The 20,854-nt window shown below is 38.8% G+C and overlaps 1 protein-coding gene across 1 annotated transcript in view; it reads right to left on the minus strand.

Moving 5' to 3' along the window:
* The window catches only part of LOC124790164 (brefeldin A-inhibited guanine nucleotide-exchange protein 1), a 281,977-nt gene that overhangs the window by 188,820 nt on the left and 72,303 nt on the right, over positions 1-20,854 (minus strand). The window contains exons 6-7 of the mRNA XM_047257760.1: positions 16,637-16,773; positions 1,357-1,499 (exon numbers count right to left, since the gene is read on the minus strand). Of these exons, the coding sequence (XP_047113716.1) occupies positions 1,357-1,499; positions 16,637-16,773 (280 nt within the window). The remainder of the gene's footprint in view (positions 1-1,356; positions 1,500-16,636; positions 16,774-20,854) is intronic.

Below are 20,854 nucleotides of genomic sequence, written 5' to 3' on the forward strand. Positions count from 1 at the left end.
ACCCACTTGTGACAGGATACTTTCCGGGACTGGATCAGATTCTGAATGTGGCTCTCCAGCAGGGATACGACTTCCTCAAATCCTGCCCTGAAATGAGATCCATCCTTCATGAAATCCTCCCCACTCCACCAAGAGTGTCTTTCCGCCGTCCACCTAACCTTCGCAACCTCTTAGTTCATCCCTATGAAATCCCCAAACCACCTTCCCTACCCTCTGGCTCCTACCCCTGTAACCGCCCCCGGTGTAAAACCTGTCCCATGCACCCTCCCACCACCACCTATTCCAGTCCTGTAACCCGGAAGGTGTACACGATCAAAGGCAGAGCCACGTGTGAAAGCACCCACGTGATTTACCAACTGACCTGCCTACACTGTGAAGCGTTCTATGTGGGAATGACCAGCAACAAACTGTCCATTCGCATGAATGGACACAGGCAGACAGTGTTTGTTGGTAATGAGGATCACCCTGTGGCTAAACATGCCTTGGTGCACGGCCAGCACATCTTGGCACAGTGTTACACCGTCCGGGTTATCTGGATACTTCCCACTAACACCAACCTGTCAGAACTCCGGAGATGGGAACTTGCCCTTCAGCATATCCTTTCTTCTCGCTATCCGCCAGGCCTCAATCTCCGCTAATTTCTAATTTCAATTTGCCGCCGCTCATACCCCACCTGTCTTTCAACTTCATCTTTGCCTCTGTACATCCGCCCCGACTGACATCTCTGCCCAAACTCTTTGCCTTTACAAATGTCTGCTTGTGTCTGTGTATGTGTGGATGGATATGTGTGTGTGTGCGAGTGTATACCTGTCCTTTTTTCCCCCTAAGGTAAGTCTTTCCGCTCCCGGGATTGGAATGACTCCTTACCCTCTCCCTTAAAACCCATATCCTTTTGTCTTTCCTTCTCCTTCCCTCTTTCCTGACGAGGCAACCATTGGTTGCGAAAGCTAGAATTTTGTGTGTATGTTTGTGTTTGTTTGTGTGTCTATCGACCTGCCAGCGCTTTTGTTTGGTAAGTTTCATCATCTTTCTTTTTAGATATATTTTTCCCACGTGGAATGTTTCCCTCTATTATATTCATATATATATATATATATATATATATATATATATATATATATATATATATATATATATATATCCATTGTTTGAATTATATTCACTGGGGAAGCAAATCTATTAATTAAACATTTGAAATAATTCTGAACGAAAATGCGAAATACTCAAAAACTGTCATAAATAATTAATTTTTTACTAAATTCATTTATAGGACGTAATAAAATAAGAGAATAAAATATTTAATAATAATATTTCACAACAGTGCTCCTAATCCAGAACTTTGAGGGGTAAACTTACTTGGGATCTGGCTGGCCCTCTGGCAAAGGTTTCATCGATAACTTGCACAATGCTCGAAACACCAAAAATGCATCTTTCTGAAGAATGTGTGTAAATTTTGCAGTAACGGCAGTGTCTGTATCATTACTAGTATCCATACTTTCCTGAAACACAAACATATGAACTTGTAATCACAAGGACACACTTTCAACACCGATGTGCATAAATTTATTCTTTCTTCTAAGATTTGAATATGTTATTTAAAATATTTTGTGAATTTGATCTCAACATAGTTTTATCAAAGATGATATATCAGTCTAAGAAAACCATCAACAACTGGACAAATGTCCAATCAGAGCAATAAAGAGAAACTACAGTAGACATGATACAAGCTCGTTCTCCTAAAGCAATTCAGCATAAAGGGTTTATTTCAGTAAAGAGTAGCCGGCCGCGGTGGTCTAGCGGTTCTGGCGCTGCAGTCCGGAACTGCGGGACTGCTATGGTCGCAGGTTCGAATCCTGCCTCGGGCACGGGTGTGTGTGATGTCCTTAGGTTAGTTAGGTTTAAGTAGTTCTAAGTTCTAGGGGACTTATGACCTCAGGTGTTGAGTCCCATAGTGCTCAGAGCCATTTGAACCAACCAGTAAAGAGTAGAACGAAACCTAAAGATGGTGCCAGAAGATAAGAAAGAGTATGACAATATTAATCAAGTAATTAGGAAAACTGCTCTTGAGATACTGGAGCCTGAGAATAGGAGTACAGAGAAACAACTACCTTCATGGATGTAAGATGACCTTAGCACGGTGATATGGGATATGAAGGATGATTACAAAAAGATTAGTAACTAAATCACCTCAAGATAGACAAAACTGGCAGACAGTAAATCCAGAGTTACAGAACAGAATCAAATCAGAAAAGAACAAGATTTGGGCATACAAATGCATTCACACTGAAAGTTTAATAGGTAGGTCACAAATTATAAAACAGTGGAGGACAATTTTGGGTAAGAAGAAAACACCAGTGTACAAAGCAGCAGACAACTTCATTCCTTTAATGGGATGGGAAAAGAACCATACAGGTCTAACTAAAGAGGGACCCCAGTACACAAAAGATAAAATGGTAAGACTACAGAAACTGTTTGAAGCATGATCATTATGATATAGGAGGTGAATAGTGCACTTGCTGAAATGAAGTACAGTCAGACACTTGGTCCTTGAAATATTTCTGCTGAATTACTAAGGACACCATTTGAAGAAAAGAATAATGCATCTTATTAACAACTGTTCTCAACTGTAGCCTAGCCATTTTGTTTCTTTATGTTAACATCTGAAGTCATTATTTATCGTCATCATCTTTAAAACAACTGATTGGCCTACCAGCTGTGAAATAAGAGCTGTTATCAAGATTTTGAATTTAAGGAAAGTTCGACCTTGTAAAATCTATCATCAGATAAGTGAAACTTAAAGATAGAATGTGATGAGAGAAGGGATGCTGCGAAGGTGGCTTAGGACGTTTAGCGAAGGAAGCGAAAATGTCCACGATGAGGAGCACAGAGACGCCTGTCACTGATTACCGAAGAACTGATGCACAACACTGATGAACAAGTTTATTCCAATGAGCAAGGAACAATTTTTTGGCTCGTCAAAGAATTTTCAAAACATTTCACAATCTTTATTACACAAAACTGTAACTGAACATTTGCACTACAAAAAACTGTTTGTGTGATAAAGCATCGAAAACAATGACAATCAGGCATGGGAGGAGCCTCAGAGTTTTTGTAGCGCTATGTGATGGAAGGAAACTTCTAAAGATACAGAGATTACTGCATAATAGGTAAAAAACAAAGTGTAGGGCTATAGATAGAGAGATGTTGAATGAAACACATTTGGCTGTCAAGAGGGCAATGTGTGATACCTTCAATGACTACCATAGCAGGATATTGTCAAATGGTATTCCAAAAAACCCAAAGAAATTCTAATCATATGTAAAGGCACCAAAGTTAGTGTCCAGTCTCTAGTGAATGAGACAGAAACTGATGGTAGCAAAGCAAAATTGAGATGTTTAACTCTGTTTTCAAACGTTCCTTTCCAAAGGAAAAGCCAGGAGAATTGCCCCAATTTAAACCTTGTACACTTAAAAGATGAATGAAGTAAGTATTAATGCCAATGGTGTTCAGAACCAGCTGAAATCATTAATACTGAACAAAGCTCCAGGGCCCATAGGGCCCATATGGAATCCTTGTCAGATTCTATACTGAATTTCTGGCCGAGTGGTATTATGTTTGCGCATAATAATGCACAACCATATACAACACCCATAACAAACAAGCTGCTTGATTCATTTCACTGGGAACAATTCTGTCACCCTCTTTGCAGTCCAGACCTAATTCCATTCAACTTTCATTCGTTTTCTCATCTCCCAAAATTTCTTGTTGGCCAGTAGTTTGCAAGTGATGATGAGATCAAGGTAAATGTCCAAAACTGGATCATATCACAGGTAGCCAAATTCTATAAAGTGGGTATATTGCAATTACTGCCAAGGTATGACATATGACTCGATTTGCATGGTGAATACGTCAAAAAGTAGTTTAATGTGTATAGACGTTTCTGTAATAAAATACAATTTGCAACAAATCGTTAATCTTTTTTAATATTCAAACGGTGCACACTTCCTGGATCAGCTTTTCATATGGTTTCTGTTTTCAAGAAGGGGAAGAGAAGAGATACTGACTTCTACACAGGCAAATGTGTGAATGGCACAATGAGTCACCTAAGTGGCAAAACTATGAATGACAAAATAAAGTTGTTGATGTTCCCCATACTGGGGGAGACCAGAGCAACAGGACAGATCCTGTACAGGTATTCTCTATATTTTACAAAAGTTAATAGATAAATTTATAGCAGTAGGGAGAGAGTTACACACTACCTTTGTAAATTTAGCAAAATATTATGAGATGGTGCCTAGAACAATACTGTGGGAGGCTCTAAAAATATAGGTACAAATGAGAATCTTTTACAGAGGTAAGTATAGGTAAGTACAGATGAAGAAGGTAAAGGTTATTGGAACCTATTAATGTCAGAAAATGGCTGAGATAAGGTTGTTTTGTGTCACCCAGTTTGTTCCATTTATAGGCAGAACTGCCTCTCCAATGACAAAAGAACGGCTGTGAAGGAATAGGTATTATTGTTAATGGTGTATAGGTGTTTCCATTAAGTTTTTCTGATGAACTAAACATTCTAACACAAGAAGAAAACAATCTCGAGTTTACGATATAAAATTTATATCATGAATATGATGAAATGGCGACTACAGATGAGTCTAACAAAAACAAAATATCTAGTAACAAACCAGATTTGAAATTCACATCAATGACTGAACAGCTGTGAGAGAGGTAGCAAAATTTAAATATCTGGGGGTGTATACCGACAAAAGTTAATTGAGTAATACAGATGTAAGATAACAATGTAACAAGATAAAAAAGTAACAGAACGTATGTTATTTTCTGGTGTAACAAGAACATCCCAACAACAAAAAGAAAAGAGCTAATGATGAAATCTGTTCTGTGCTACGGATCAGAACTATGGATTTTAAATGCTGACTTTAAAGGGGACTGACAGCTGTGGAAATGGATTATTTATGGAGGTGTTCCAGAATTGAGAGAAAAAAAAGTAATGATGAAGTAAGATCTAAAATGAGGACAAACCAAGCAGGGATACATATGACTGAATGATGACAAATTGGCATAGACACTTGCTGAGAATGCCAGATCACTGGTATACAAAGAAAATTTTTGAACGGAAACTGCCTGGCAACGGAAATGATGCAGACCACAAAAATCTTGAAAAGGTGATACCAGCGAACTAATGCAGCATTGTGGCATATGCAAGGAGGATGCCCTGAAGAGAGAGGCTTGGTGAAAGATAACAGGTTTACAGCCAAATTGTTATTAATTGATCTTGTGTTAATTAAACCTGTATAATAATAATAATAATAATAATAGTTAATATAATTGAGAAAAGAAATTTTTGCAGAAGCGATCACGGAACAGTTAAATATGACTAGAGATGATCAGAGAGCAAATCTGCAAAGATGACTACAGATGCCGTTTTTCATATTAACAAATTAAATTAATTCTGGGTGGGGGGGGGAGGTAAAAGGGGGGGGGGGGGCACCACTACAGAAGTTGGAGTAAAAAACAAGAGAAGGTGTATGCATTATGCTAATGACTTTTCTGGCGCATTAGTAGAGAAATGAACAAAATTAATTAGAACTCAGACAAAAATATTGTAATCCTACTGGCATAGTCCATATCAGTTTAGGCAGGCTAGGAAAAAATCTTACCTTCATAGTCTCATATGTTATTGAATTTAGCATATGTTAAAATGAAGGACTAAATAAGGAATATGTAGTTTTTTTGTTTCCTCCAAAAAAGACTGCTCCGAAGTACAGCCCTCCAAAGACGACAGACACTGCACACACCACGTTGAAGATGCGAAATTTGGAAAAAAAATTTAAAATGCTGGAACAGTTCTAGATAGTCTGTTGTTTTTTTAATTTGAAAGATAACTGCTTTATGATTACAAATAAGTGCTCTATTTGGACTTACCTGTCAAAGTTCGTTTACTATAGCATTCTTAACTTTTTTATAACTAAAGAAAAAAAATATAAACATTGCCAATCCATAAAATTGATATTTTTGTGTTGGTTGGTACCATATAGTTCTGCATTCCCTGAAAAGGAGAGCTTCCACTCTTAGGTTGAACAGGTTTTATAAACAATTGAAATTTTTGCCATACCAAAAACCTGTTTTATTACCACATTATCACATAACAGGCTCATAAAAATCAAAACCTAGCCTTATTTAACATAATTTTAGTTTCGAAAGATGAGTAAGAGACTCATTTTTTCAAGCATTTTAATTGGTTCCAAAATGTATGTGAAAGGTTCAAAGACTTAAAGGTTTCAATTTATACAACTTCTGTGCACTCCGTTTAATACTGAAATTAGCTAGTCAATTAACTAAAAATGTGTTCCACTGCTTCAGTATCTTCCTTTGATATAGAGTGATGCCTTCCTGCTGGGAACCAATAAGAACTGGAGCACTTACAGTCTTCATAACATTGTGAACAGGAAGTGAGCACTGATGGCGTTCTTGCTGTCCTTCAGCTGGAAACCTGTATCCAGCAGCTGGTCCATGTAGTAGCATAAAGTTCACTATGTATTTCGTTTAACTCATAACTGGTGTCTAAAATCTCTGCAGTCCACCACTCACAGTCATACACAAATGCCACAAACATCCCCCTTCTCAGGTCATGAATTTGAATATTATCCTGCTGTTTCTGAGGTGTTGGCTGAACGAACGAAATTTCTTCTTTCTTGCTCTTTAAAGTGCATGCAATATGAGTTCGCCCATCACTGAGTCCAAAAATGCGTGTTCTGAATTCCTTTCACAGGAGTAGCTTGTTTGGACCATTCTTCTTTTTTCTGCTCACGGAATTCTTCGATTTCCTCTTTGGACAAAAGAATGAGGGCTGTGGATTTGTAAGATTTCACGACTCTTGTAAAATCCTCAGCATTCTGAATCACATCTGTATTTGGCCTGGAAAGATTATTTTTTTGTAGCATGGTGCTTCAGAAGGCCTTCTACACCACCACAAGGCCCCTTCCAGTGACCAGTAGCACTGTATACCACGTCAGTTGGCACAAGCAACTTTCTCAATTCAAACAGCTGGTGACGATTTTTAAAATGAATAGGAGCACCATCAGAAATAATGATTATCTTTTCTGCCCAAGTTTGCAGTTGAATAATTTTGTGCATTGCTAGCAAAGCATGTGCTGAGTCATGTCCTTTGTCCTCACTTATAACTGCAACATTTGTGGTCTTGTTTTGAAAATATGTCACTCCTGTAAAAACTGAAACCTTGTCATTACTCCAATGATACCCTTGTACTTCTTGTTGGAGAATTACAGACTAAACATAGTACTTCAGCCTGTACACACCATCTCACCTCTGCAATGTGGTGCAATTTCTTCAGATGCTGGTGTGTTACTGCTTTCACTGACCATTTACCAAGTTTATCAATGAAACTGTCAAAGGCAACAGTTTTCTTAGGTTTTTTTTTTTTCTCTCCCATGTTGCATATATAATGTCTGCAGAGTTATCTGCTATGTCTTCCAGGCCAAATGTCTGTAAAGACAGTCCTCCATTTCTAGGGCAGTCACCACAACCTTTAAACAAACAGGTCTCTCTCTTTACATCACAGACTACTAATGACTTCACACACCCAACCAAAGTGTCATATGTCATGTGCTCCAGTAAGTTCTTTAAAGTTACCACACAAAGTTCAAAATTCATGCAGTACACACAGACAGACATTTCTAGGTGTAGAACTACCCACTTAGGTCGTAGTGCATAAAATTTTGATCTTCCAATGTGTGAAGTTGAATAGTTGCTTTTATAAATTGCAAAATTTTCTTTAATACTGTGAGTCATGTACCTCTTCACTTTCATAACTTTTTGAACTTCAACTGTTACATTTATGGTGTCTTTTTTGTTGGCACTCTGGTGAGAACAGTCCATTTATCTTCCAGATAAAATGAGTGCACTGTTTGAACTTGAGCCACTTCTACAGGATGACCATAATAGGGATCTGCTCTTCCCAAGACTCCTTTTATAGATCTCACATTTCTTGATTTGTCTACCATGTACTTTGATACTGATGGAATGTGGTTCAAAATTGTTTTCTTTTAAAATGTCACTGGAATAATAGTTAAGACTTGCAACTTCTCACTGCAGGATGCAAAATATTCAATAGCTGAATTGATATTTGGGAAAAATTCCTGGCAAGAGGTGCAGGAGTGCTTAGGTTCATTTTCTTCTGAAGATGGAATTATTTCTACTTTGAAGAGTGTGATCAGTTTTGCTGCAGTGTATTCATCCATAGCTTTAGTAATTTCTCTGTGCTTTCTTGATGCATAGAACTTATGACTCCACTGACCACAGTTTCTTAACAGGACTAACACCTCCCTCTGTAGTTGACTGATTCAGGGTATTTAATTCTTCCTCTACTGATGCAAAATCTGCATCATCTGCACCATGGGAGGCTTCACCTTATTCTGATACTATCCTTGTTGTTATTCTGCCAAAACATTTTAGAGCACACAAAGTCGTCACTGAAAACATCTTCACTTTGAAACAGTCTTCAAATGAGAACTCTCAGTCCCAACCTGAACAAAATCTTTTTTTTTTGTCTTATACATCACTCTTTTATAGATATGCAAATAGTCAGCACATTTCACTCCTGTGGTCCCAGTCAGATAACATTTCAAACAGTCCTTTTCCCAAAACACACTGCAACTGCATCAACTGGCAAATTACTCACGAAAACACATACCTCACTGGATGGTCTCAGATTTCATAGAAGTGTCTTCAGTAAACAAATTAGCACTGAACAACTACAATACAAAAACCTGCAATGAATAATCATGACAAAGAAACTGACAAGAAACTACAATAAAGTGTAAGAAATATCTGCCACAATGAAAGTGATAAGAAATAATTGCAACAAAGACAACAGTAATAAACATTGTAACAAAGACATTAGTAATAAACAACTTCAGTGAAGACATACATTATCCCTGGAAAAAAAAAGTTTTTTTTAAAATAAAACCTGTCTAACTTAAAAGAGGAAGCTCTCCTTTACAGAGAATATAGCACTACATGGTACTAATCAACAGAAAAGAAATCTAACTTTTCTGGATTGGCATTTTTGGAAAAAAAAAATTGTGTCAATTATTTTTAAAAAAAAGTGACAGTAAAAGAACTGACATATGTTCAAATGGATGATACCATTGTAATCATAAAGCAATAATCTTTCAAATAAAAAAACTAACAAAATATATAGAACTGTTACAGAGATACAGTATTTTAAAAAAATTACCGAACTTCCCATCTTCAAAATGGTGTTCGCAGTGTCATCTTTGAAATTCTGTATCTCAGGGCAGAAATTTTTTTTTGGAGAAAACAAAAAAAATACCTGTTTCTTACTTACTCCTGAATTTTAACATATGCTAAATTCAATAACATCCAAGACTATGAAAGTAACCCCCCTCCCTGAAGTGATATGGGTTATGCCTACTGGAAGATGATCAACACATTCTAAAGAGAATATCTACAAAAAAATTTTGTAGAATAGGGGGACAGTTTTAATGTGAACATTCAAAAAGATAAATTTACGTGTCTTGGTTACATGTCATATTTCTTAAAGTTAATTTGTTCTTAACTGAGGGAGATTCTCAAATATACACTGAAGTGCCAAAGAAATTGGCAGAGGCATGCGAATTCAAATACAGAGAGATGTAAACAGGCAGAATACCGTGCTCACCTGGCAATGCCTATATAAGACAACAAGTGTATGGCGCAGTTGTTAGATCAGTTACTGCTGCTATAATGCCAGGTAATCAAGATTTAAGTGAGTCTGAAAGTGGTGTTATAGTCAGCACATGAGCGATGGGACACAGCATCTCCGAGGTAGTGATGAGGTGGAGATTTTCCCATACAACCATTTCACAAGCGTATCATGAATATCAAGAATCCAGTAAAATAACAAATCTCCAACATCGCTGCAGCTGCAAAAAGATCCTGCAAGAACGGGATCAACAATGACTGAAGATAATCATTCAACATGACAGAAATGCAACACTTCCACAAATTGCTGCAGATTTCAATGTTGGGCCATCAACAAGCGTTAGTGTGTGAACCATTCAATGAAACATCATTCATATTGGCTTTTGGAGCCGAAGGCCCACTCATGTACTCTTGATGACTGCACAACACAAAGCTTTGCACCTCGCCTGGGCCCATCAGTGCGAACATTGGACTGTTGATGACTGGAAACATGTTGCCTGGCCGGATGAGTCTCGTTTCAAATTGTATTGAGTGAATGGACACGTATTGGAATTGAGACAACCTGATGTATCCGTGGACCCTGCATGTCAGCAGCGAACTGTACACGCTGGTGGAGGCTCTGTAATGGTGTGGGGCGTGTGCAGTTGGAGGGATATAGGACACCTGAAATGTCTAGATATGAGTCTTACAGGTGATATATACGTAATCTCCCTGTCACTTGCAGCCATTCGTGTCCATTGTGCAGTTCGACGGACTTGGGCAATTCCAGGAGGATGATGCTAAGCTCCACATGTCCAGAATTGCTACAGAGTGGCTCCAGGAACATTCTTCTGAGTTTAAACACTTCTGCTGGCCTCCGAACTCCCCAGACATGAACATAATTGAGCATATCTGGAATGCTTTGCAACGTGCTGTTCAGAAGAGATCTCCACCTCCTCACACTCTTATGGATTTACAGACAGCTCTACGGGATTCATGATGTCAGTTCCCTCCAGCATTACTTCAGACATTAGTTGAGTCCATGCCACATCATGCTGCGGCACTTCTGCATGCTTGCGGGGGCCCTACACAATATTAGGCAAGTGTACCAGTTTCTTTGGCTCTTCAGTGTATGTTGTCCAAATCATCAAATGTATCACCTATACTAATGATATTCAACATGTGCACCCGCAGCGCGCTGGTGTGTCATGAATGACTGCATGGGACAACGTGAATTTGTTTTATAATTTGTGGCAAAGAAGACAGTTGTGGGAAATTTTGTTTCCAGTTTCAACCTGTGTGGCCTCGGAGGACTTCCACTTCAGACGTTAGCCAGCCTGCATAAGCAGTCATAACCTCGAAGCTGAACTATTGCGTGCTGCACATAGCACCAGCAGTGATTGTTGTGTTATCAACCACTTTTTATTATATTGTAATGTTGTTATGAAGATGATAAAGGCAATAAACTAGAGTGAAGTTATTAAATTTTTCAAGTGGATGTAAAAAGCATGAACTTGCTGAGGAGAGCAAGGAAGGTGGTAATGAAGACAGGAAACTCAAGAAGAAAGAATGTGTCAATAGCTGCTTAGATTTTGGTTTCATGCGCACTGTTGTGAACAATGAAGTGTATCCGCAGTGTGTTTCTTCTTACCCAGTAGCAAAACATAAGAAAGCCCATATGATTGCAGAACAACAAATCCTACCATGTGTTACTGATATGGTGTCCATTATGCTTGGGGAGTCCATGGCAAAAAAGCTTTTGGCCATTCCTTTGTCTGACACTACAATTAGTCATTGAAATCAAGATTTAGGAGATGTTCATGAACAAGTTACAAAAAGAAATTTGAAGAGGGTTTGGATTGCAGCTTGATGAAGCCATCAATAAGAAGATAGACACTTATTTAATTTGCTATGTGCAATTTGTTGACAAAAGAAGTAATGAAATGGTACGATACAAAACAATTTGTTTGAAATAGTGGACAGCTTCATGACAGAAAATCAAATTAAATGGGCGCACTGTGTTGTTCGGTATACCGATGGTATGTGATCCATGTCAGGGCTTCACAGTGATCCACAGGTACTTACCCAGGGCAAAGCTCCGAATATTAACGAAATAAATCTCAGGTAAACTGCCTGGTATGAGTGTGCTTAGGACATAGGACCACGTTGCCATCATCAGGTGCGCTGATGTACAGTATATCAGCGCACCTGATGATGGCAACGTGGTCCTATGTCCTAAGCACACTCATACCAGGCCGTTTACCTGAGATTTATTCGTCACAAAATATGCCTGGAGAAATTGAAGAATCACACCTCCTGATATTAGGTGGACCCACTGCATTACCCATAGAGAAGCACTTGGTTCTCAACATTTGGCTGTTGATCTGAATCAAGTAGCGCAGACTGTCATATGGTAAAATTTATTAAAATCTGCCCTCAGAAAGCTAGATTATTTAGACAAATGTGTCACAATATGGGGACTGAACATACATCTCTCCTGTTTTATAGCAGCATTTTTTGGCTTTCCAAAAGAAATGTATTACTGCACATTTTTGAACTTAAATGAGAAGTACGTTCTTACCTGGAAGAACAAAATCTGATCAGTGCCAAGTCCTTTATGGGCACACACTTTATATTGAAGATCACTTATTTGATATACATGAGCAGTTAAACTCCATGAAAACATCTCTGCAACAAAATGAAACTCATTTCATTCATCTTAGTGACAGAGTTTCGGTCCTCAAAAAGAAGCTGCTTCTTTGGAAGAGAAAAATGAACAATGGAGGAGAAATGGACTACTTTCCATGGTTACAGTATTTTATAAATGATAATGAAATAGATCTTACTGCAGATATTTTTTCTATAATTGAAGGTCATTTATCTGAACTTCATGTTCATTTTGAAAAATACTTTCCCAAAAAATGCAATACGCTTCTGTAGGTTTAAATCCCTTCAGTAACGATTTTCCTTCTGAGTTCAGTACTGCAGAAGAGGAAGAGTTTATACAACTTTTATCAGATTCTTCATCAAAAGTAAATTTTCATCAATGACTGTGCCAAAATTTTGTTATTCCTTAAGAAAAGACTTTCTGAACTTGAGTAAACAAGCACTGAAGGTTTTAATTTCTTTTTCATCCTCATATCTTTGCGTGATTTGGTTTTTGACAGTGGCTGCTGTTAAAATCAAGTGCAGATCAAGGTTCTGTGTGGAGAAGGAAATGAGAGTAACTCTACGTCATTTGGTGCCAAGACTGGACAAGCTGTGTAACGAGAAGCAAGCTCAGGTGTCACACAGAGGTGAGTAATATTTTAATTGTAACTTTTTAAAATTAATTATTACATTTTTTACTAAGTATCCCACAGGGGAGCCATGGAAACTACATAGCTGGACAGGGGAGCCACAAACTCAGAGATATAGAAAACCACTGACCTATACAATTGGTGTTTGAAACAAATGTGCTACAATGAAACCAAACTTTTACACTTCTCAGGGGCTTAAAAAAAAGTGTAAAATACAGGAAACTGAACAATGTGTGAAGTAAATTTTTAAGTGGTAAAAGTTATGCATAGGATCCCCCATTGCGTTTTCGTAGTTTACTTATGATATACGAGGTATTTCACAAAGTAAGTTCTGTTTGGTTATATAAAACAAATGTGAATAGATACAGAAAAAATATTTATTGTACAAAAATCTACAACTGTTAAACTACTTTTCTACATAGCTTCTGAAATTTTGTAGGCGCTTGTCATGGCATGGCACAAGTTTTTGTATGCCTTCTTCATAGAAGGTTGCCGCCTGTATATTCAACCATTTGGTAACATGTTCTTTCAGCTCATCAGCATCGTTGAAGTGTTGACCACCAAGAGCAGATTTTAGGTGTAAGAAGAGATGAAAGTCGCTAGAAGTGGGGTCCGGGCTGTGCTTAATCTTCTCTTCAACAGTGTGAACCAGTTCATCAGTAACCATAGACGGGTGTCCACTTCGTTCTTCATTGTGCACTTGATCATTTCCTTCATTGAACAGTCTGACCCATCTTCTAACCACTGAAGCATTTTGTCCATAAACCTTGCAGATTTGCCAATGAATTTCCATGGTTTAGCTTTCTTTGCATTTAGAAAACAAATCACAGATCTCATTTCACACGCAGTGGCATTTTCAATTACAGCTGACATTATAAAGAAGCACTACAAAGCACACTTCGGCAGCAGTGATCTGAAAATGGCATACATGTCTTCTCCTTGAGTCAGAAACTGCCGCACATGCTCGGAACTGCGATTGTAGCGCTGCCACAGATAGAAACAGAAACAGAACTTACTTTGTGGACGACCCTTGTATATACATAATAAGCACCAAAAAACTTGTTAGGGACATGTTTATTATCTTATAAAGGTTATTTGACCTGAGTCGAAACAAGGCCCCCGGAGTAGACAACATTCCATTGGAACTACTGACAGCCTTGGGAGAGCCAGTCCTGACAAAACTCTACCATCTGGTGAGCAAGATGTATGAAACAAGCGAAATACCCTCAGACTTCAAGAAGAATATAATAATTCCAATCCCAAAGAAAGCAGGTGTTGACAGATGTGAAAATTACCGAACTATCAGTTTAATAAGTCACAGCTGCAAAATACTAACACGAATTCTTTACAGACGAATGGAAAAACTAGTAGAAGCCAACCTCGGGGAAGATCAGTTTGGATTCCGTAGAAACACTGGAACACGTGAGGCAATACTGACCTTACGACTTATCTTAGAAGAAAGATTAAGGAAAGGCAAACCTACGTTTCTAGCATTTGTAGACTTAGAGAAAGCTTTTGACAATGTTGACTGGAATACTCTCTTTCAAATTCTACAGGTGGCAGGGGTAAAATACAGGGAGCGAAAGGCTATTTACAATTTGTACAGAAACCAGATGGCAGTTATAAGAGTCGAGGGACATGAAAGGGAAGCAGTGGTTGGGAAGGGAGTAAGACAGGGTTGTAGCCTCTCCCCGATGTTATTCAATCTGTATATTGAGCAAGCAGTAAAGGAAACAAAAGAAAAATTCAGAGTAGGTATTAAAATTCATGGAGAAGAAATAAAAACTTTGAGGTTCGCCGATGACATTGTAATTCTGTCAGAGACAGCAAAGGACTCTGAAGAGCAGTTGAATGGAATGGACAGTGTCTTGAAAGGAGGATATAAGATGAACATCAACAAAAGCAAAACAAGGATAATGGAATGTAGTCGAATTAAGTCGGGTGATGTTGAGGGTATTAGATTAGGAAATGAGACACTTAAAGTAGTAAAGGAGTTTTGCTATTTGGGGAGCAAAATAACTGATGATGGTCGAAGTAGAGAGGATATAAAATGTAGACTGGCAATGGCAAGGAGAGCATTTCTGAAGAGAAATTTGTTAACATCGAGTATAGATGTAAGTGTCACGAAGTCGTTTCTGAAAGTATTTGTATGGAGTGTAGCCATGTATGGAAGTGAAACATGGACGATAAATAGTTTGGACAAGAAGAGAATAGAAGCTTTCGAAATGTGGTGCTACAGAAGAATGTTGAAGATTAGATGGGTACATCACGTAACTAATGAGGAGGTATTGAGTAGGATTGAGGAGAAGAGAAGTTTGTGGCACAACTTGACCAGAAGAAGGGATCGGTTGGTAGGACATGTTCTGAGGCATCAAGGGATCACCAACTTAGTATTGGAGGGCAGTGTGGAGGGTGAAAATCGTAGAGGGAGACCAAGGGATGAGTACACTAGGCAGATTCAGAAGGATGAAGGTTGCAGTAGGTACTGGGAGATGAAAAGGCTTGCACAGCATAGAGTAGCATGGAGAGCTGCATCAAACCAGTCTCAAGACTGAAGACCACAACAACAACAACAACAACAACAAAGGTTATTTGAATTTTGTACTATGTTTACATACTGACGTAACTGGAACTGATAACTGTCTGGGAAGTACAAACATTTGACTTATTTTCATGCATCATTATCGACGTTTTTGGAAAGCCTTCAATTGTGTCATTTGTTATTTCAATAATGATACACTGCATCCCTTACATATTTTTTCACAGCTATTATGATACTTTTTGAGCATTCATTCTCAATGTCAAGTACAAATCTTTACCTAAGTATTTTGTGTGATGTTTGCACAAGTGATGTCCTGCGTGTCTTGCGATCTCATTGTATTTTTGAGCTTGTAAGGTATTGTACCCACTCCATTATATGGACCCTGCAGCTAATGTCCCTGAAGTGTATACAGTTTTATACTCATCAGTGGGGCACATAAATCTAACAGAGGGCACAAGAACTGGTGAGCATTTTGCTTCAAAGTAAGAAGTTTCATGTATGACATAAGGATTGATATGAATGAGCAAGAACTTAAAAACTGTGTTACTTGTCGCTATTTAGAACCTGCATATAATACCTTTACTTGTAAATTCTTTAGATTGTCTGAAATCTCAATTTCCACTTGACAGCCCATGCTGTTATTGTTATTACAACTGGGGTGGGGTCTTGGGAGTTTATATATTATTCTCCAAATCGTAAACAGTCACAAAAATATAAATCACGTAGCTTCAAAATAATAATGGCAGTAGCATTAACAAATCAAAAAATTATGTGCTTGTCAGATAACGAGGCTTTTTTATTTATGAAAGTAAAAGTTTTAATTATCACCTAAAAAGTTACTTAAGTTTTTCTTTCTTTGCGGGTACACGACTGTAATCCTGGCACATACCACAGTATTGTAACACACCACTAGAGGGGGGGGTCAGAACCAAACAGTGCTGCCGTTCTCCAATTTTTCAACGGGCTACACCACTGTGATTTGGCTCCACTAGTGGCATGGCATAGCATAATTAAAACTTTATAGCTACTCTCTGTGTGCACAAGTCAAGAAGTAACTGTCACTTTCCCCTCCTACCTGTGATGGTACTCTTGTGATGCTGGGCGTTTCACTCTGATTCTGTTGGCTACCTTCATTTTGAGACTCATTTGCCAGTGATGAGCCACCTCCACTTTCTGCACCTGTAGTACTACTGCGGCTTTCTGCTTCACAACCTGCAGCAGACATCATAACCACAAAGTCAACAAGGCAGTACGATTAGCCTTCATATATTTAAAAACTATGGTAACTTGGAAGAAACTTAAAATATTAGAATGCATTAGCCTATTCTTTTCAAATAGTAGCAAGAGGCTTCTGAGCTTAACATCCTCTTCAACATTTACAATGTCATGTTCTCTCACTCCACGATACACAGTGAAAAGTACAATCTAAGAAAAAAGAACGCTCCACACAGGAAATACCCAAATGGGATGTAAATCAGTAGATGTGTACATATATACCATACAAACAAATTACTACAATTTCAGAAAAATTGGATGATTTATTGAAGAGAAAGAGCTTCACAAATTAAACAAGTGAATATTCCGTTGGTCTACCTCTGGCCATTAGGCAAGCAGTTATTCAGCTTGGCATCAATTGATAGTTATTGGGTGACCTCCTGAGGGATATCATGCCAGATTCTGTCCAATTCACGCATTAGACCATCAAAAGCCCAAGCTGTTGGAGAGCCCTTTCCATAATGCTCCAAATGTTCTCAACTGGGGGAGATGCGGCCAGCTTGCTGGTCACAGTAGGGTTTGGCAAGCACAAATACAAGCAAAAACTGTCACTGTGTGTGGGCAGGCATTATCTTGCTGAAATGTAAGCCCAGGATGGCTTGACATGAAGGTCAATAAAACAGAGTGCAGTATTTGGCACAATATCCTTCAGAAGGAGACCCAGCAACTATCAACCTAACACCTTGCATAAGGGCCAGAGGTGAACCAATGTGTTATTAACTTGCTCAATTTGTGAAGCCCTTTCTCTTGAATAAATCATCCATTTTTTCTGAAACTGTAATCATTTCTTTGTATGTACATGTACATCACAGCTTCTAATTCTGTCCTAGTTCCTTTGTGGTGATTTTTTTGTCTTCAAATGTATTTAGAATTTAACTTTGCATATTTGTCAACAGTCTAGCAATTATAAAGTAAGCACTACAAACTTCCTTACCATGTGGTCAAACAATGGTGACAAAAAAATGCTTCAAATACAAGATACAAATGGGATATACTTCCAGACTGAGCACCACATAACACAGTGAGTGTTCCAAATACTGCTCATGTGCCTAATATTGCGCACAGTTTTTAATTTCATATTGGCAGGTTCAAGCTTTGGGGTTCTACTGCACTGGTGCTTGTCGTGGAATTGGTCTTTTTAAAACTTATAAAGAAATGGTCCAATCTGACATGTTGAAATCTATCTTGAAATTTTTTACACACAAAGAATACAATGAGGGAAATGCAATGTCAAAATTTTAGCTGCTAAGACTCGCTGCAATTACTTCCAAAAACTGCTGAAGTTACTCATTTTTGCCATATGAATAAGTGCCTATAACAGTGGTTTGTGTAGCCTTTACCGCCTAACACATGAATCAGTGAATGAGCTGAAGCAGCCATGACTAGAAAGCATAGTACAAAATACATACTACACACACACACACACACACACACACACACACACACACACACACTATTAATTTGAAGCACCTAAACCATACAAAAAACATTGCATATCATTAATTTTTTGACTAACTGACAGTTCACATTGACAGCTAAACTGTTGCAGATGTAATTCTTAAAAAGCTGACTAAGGGAGAAAATTAATCAGGGCCGTGTTTGATCTTGCATTAAAGGCGACTTCCATCAACTGGGACATCCATTTGTTGAAATGAATTAATTTCTTTCAACCAAACGCAATTTTCAAACAATTCCTATAGCAAAGTTCTTATGATAGTTTTTGAATAATGTATAGTGTACTAACAATAAAATAGTTCCTCGTTTATTCTCCTTGGTCATCACAATGATTCAAAGAGTGGATTGAATGACGAAAACAAGCATTTTCCTTATACAAAGCACATGTGACAAAAGAAAAATTAATGGATTCAGGCACTTTATGGTAAGTAATAGTTTTAGTTAGTTAGAATTACGGTGGAGTAAGAAAGAATCCTGGCCAATGTTTCGCTTGTTGTGCTGTGTACCAGGCATACTTCATCAAATTTGTAAATTATATATAAAATAGAGGGAAACATTCTACGTGGGAAAAATATATCTAAAAACAAAGATTATGTAACTTACCAAACAAAAGCGTTGGCATGTTGACAGACACACAAACAAATACAAACACACACACAAAATTCAAGCTTTTACAACCAATGGTTGCTTCATCAGGAAAGAGGGAAGGAGAGGGAGAGACAAAAGGATGTCTCCCGTGAGCGGAAAGACTTACCTTGGGGGGAAAAAAGGACAGGTATACACTCGCGCACACACATATCCATCTGCACATATACAGACACAAGCAGACATTTGTAGAGGCAAAGAGTTTGGGCAGAGATGTCAGTCGAGGCGGAAGTACAGAGGCAAAGATGATGTTGAATGACAGGTGAGGTATGGTGGCGGCAACTTGAAATTAGCGGAGGTTGAGGCCTGGTGGGTAACGGGAAGAGAGAATATACTGAAGGGCAAGTTCCCATCTCCAGAGTTCTGACAGGTTGTTGTTAGTGGGAAGTATCCAGATAACTCTGACAGTGTAACACAGTGCCAAGATGTGCTGGCCGTGCGCCAAGGCATGTTTAGCCACAGGGTGATCCTCATTACCAACAGACACTGTCTGCCTGTGTCCATTCATACGAATGGACAGTTTGTTGCTGGTCATTCCCACATAGAAAGCTTCACAGTGTAGGCAGGTCAGTTGGTAAATCACGTGGGTGCTTTTACACGTGGCTCTACCTTTGATCGTGTACACCTTCCAGGTTACAGGACTGGAGTAGGTGGTGGTGGGAGGGTGCATGGGTAAGGTTTTACACCAGGGGCAGTTACAAGGGTAGGAGCCAGAGGGTAGGGAAGGTGGTTTGGGGATTTCATAGGGATGAACCAAGAGGTTACGAAGGTTAGGTGGATGGCAGAGAGACACTCTTGGTGGAGTGGGAGGATTTCATGAAGGATGGATCTCATTTCAGGGCAGGATTTGAGAGCCACATTCAGAGTCTGATCCCGTCCCAGAAAGTATCCTGTCACAAGTGGGGCACTTTTGGGGTTCTTCTGTGGGAGGTTCTGGGTTTGAGGGGATGAGGAAGTGGCTCTGGTAATTTGCTTCTGTACCAGGTCAGGAGGGTAGTTGCGGGATGCGAAAGCTGTTTTCAGGTTGTTGGTGTAATTGTTCAGGGATTCCGGACTGGAGCAGATTTGTTTGCCACGAAGACCTAGGCTGTAGGGAAGGGACCGTTTGATGTGGAATGGGTGGCAGCTGTGATAATGGAGGTACTGTTGCTTGTTGGTGGGTTTGATGTGGACGGATGTGTGAAGCTGCCCATTGGACAGATGGAGGTCAATTTGCGGTTGGCCTGTAGGAGGATGCTCTGAACAGCCGGTGTGGATGTGGTAGGGGGAAAAAAGGACAGGTATACACACACACACACACACACACACACACACACACACACACACACACATCCATCCGCACATACAGACACAAGCAGACATTTGTAAAGTTTTTACAAATGTCTGCTTGTGTCTGGGTATGTGCGGATGGATATGTGTGTATGTGCGAGTGTATACCTGTCCTTTTTCCCCCCTAAGGTAAGTCTTTCCGCTCCTGGGATTGGAATGACTCCTTACCCTCTCCCTTAAAACCCACATCCTGTCGTCTTTCCCTCTCCTTCCCTCTTTCCTGATGAAGCAACCATTTGTTGCGAAAGCTTGAATTTTGTGTGTATGTTTGTGTGTCTATATGCCTTCAAGAGAAGTAGGTGACTTTGATTGCATTGCATACCATGTTCTACATATTTCATCTTTGCAAAATTGAGAATGTTAATTGGATTCCCGATTACTGTGGAACTCCACATCTTGCACAAAGACAGATGTTATTAGCAGGTATATGAGCAGAAAACACACTGAACATTAATTGTTTTATCTCCATTATATTGATATCGCAAAAGTAACTTTTAATTAGTATATACATTAAACAACTTGCAAATTTGAGTGAATAGTAACTGTGAACCATGTCAGAGAAACTAGTAACGGAAACTGAAATTCACTT

Source organism: Schistocerca piceifrons, chromosome 3 (assembly GCF_021461385.2).
Source record: "Schistocerca piceifrons isolate TAMUIC-IGC-003096 chromosome 3, iqSchPice1.1, whole genome shotgun sequence".
NCBI lineage: Eukaryota > Metazoa > Arthropoda > Insecta > Orthoptera > Acrididae > Schistocerca > Schistocerca piceifrons.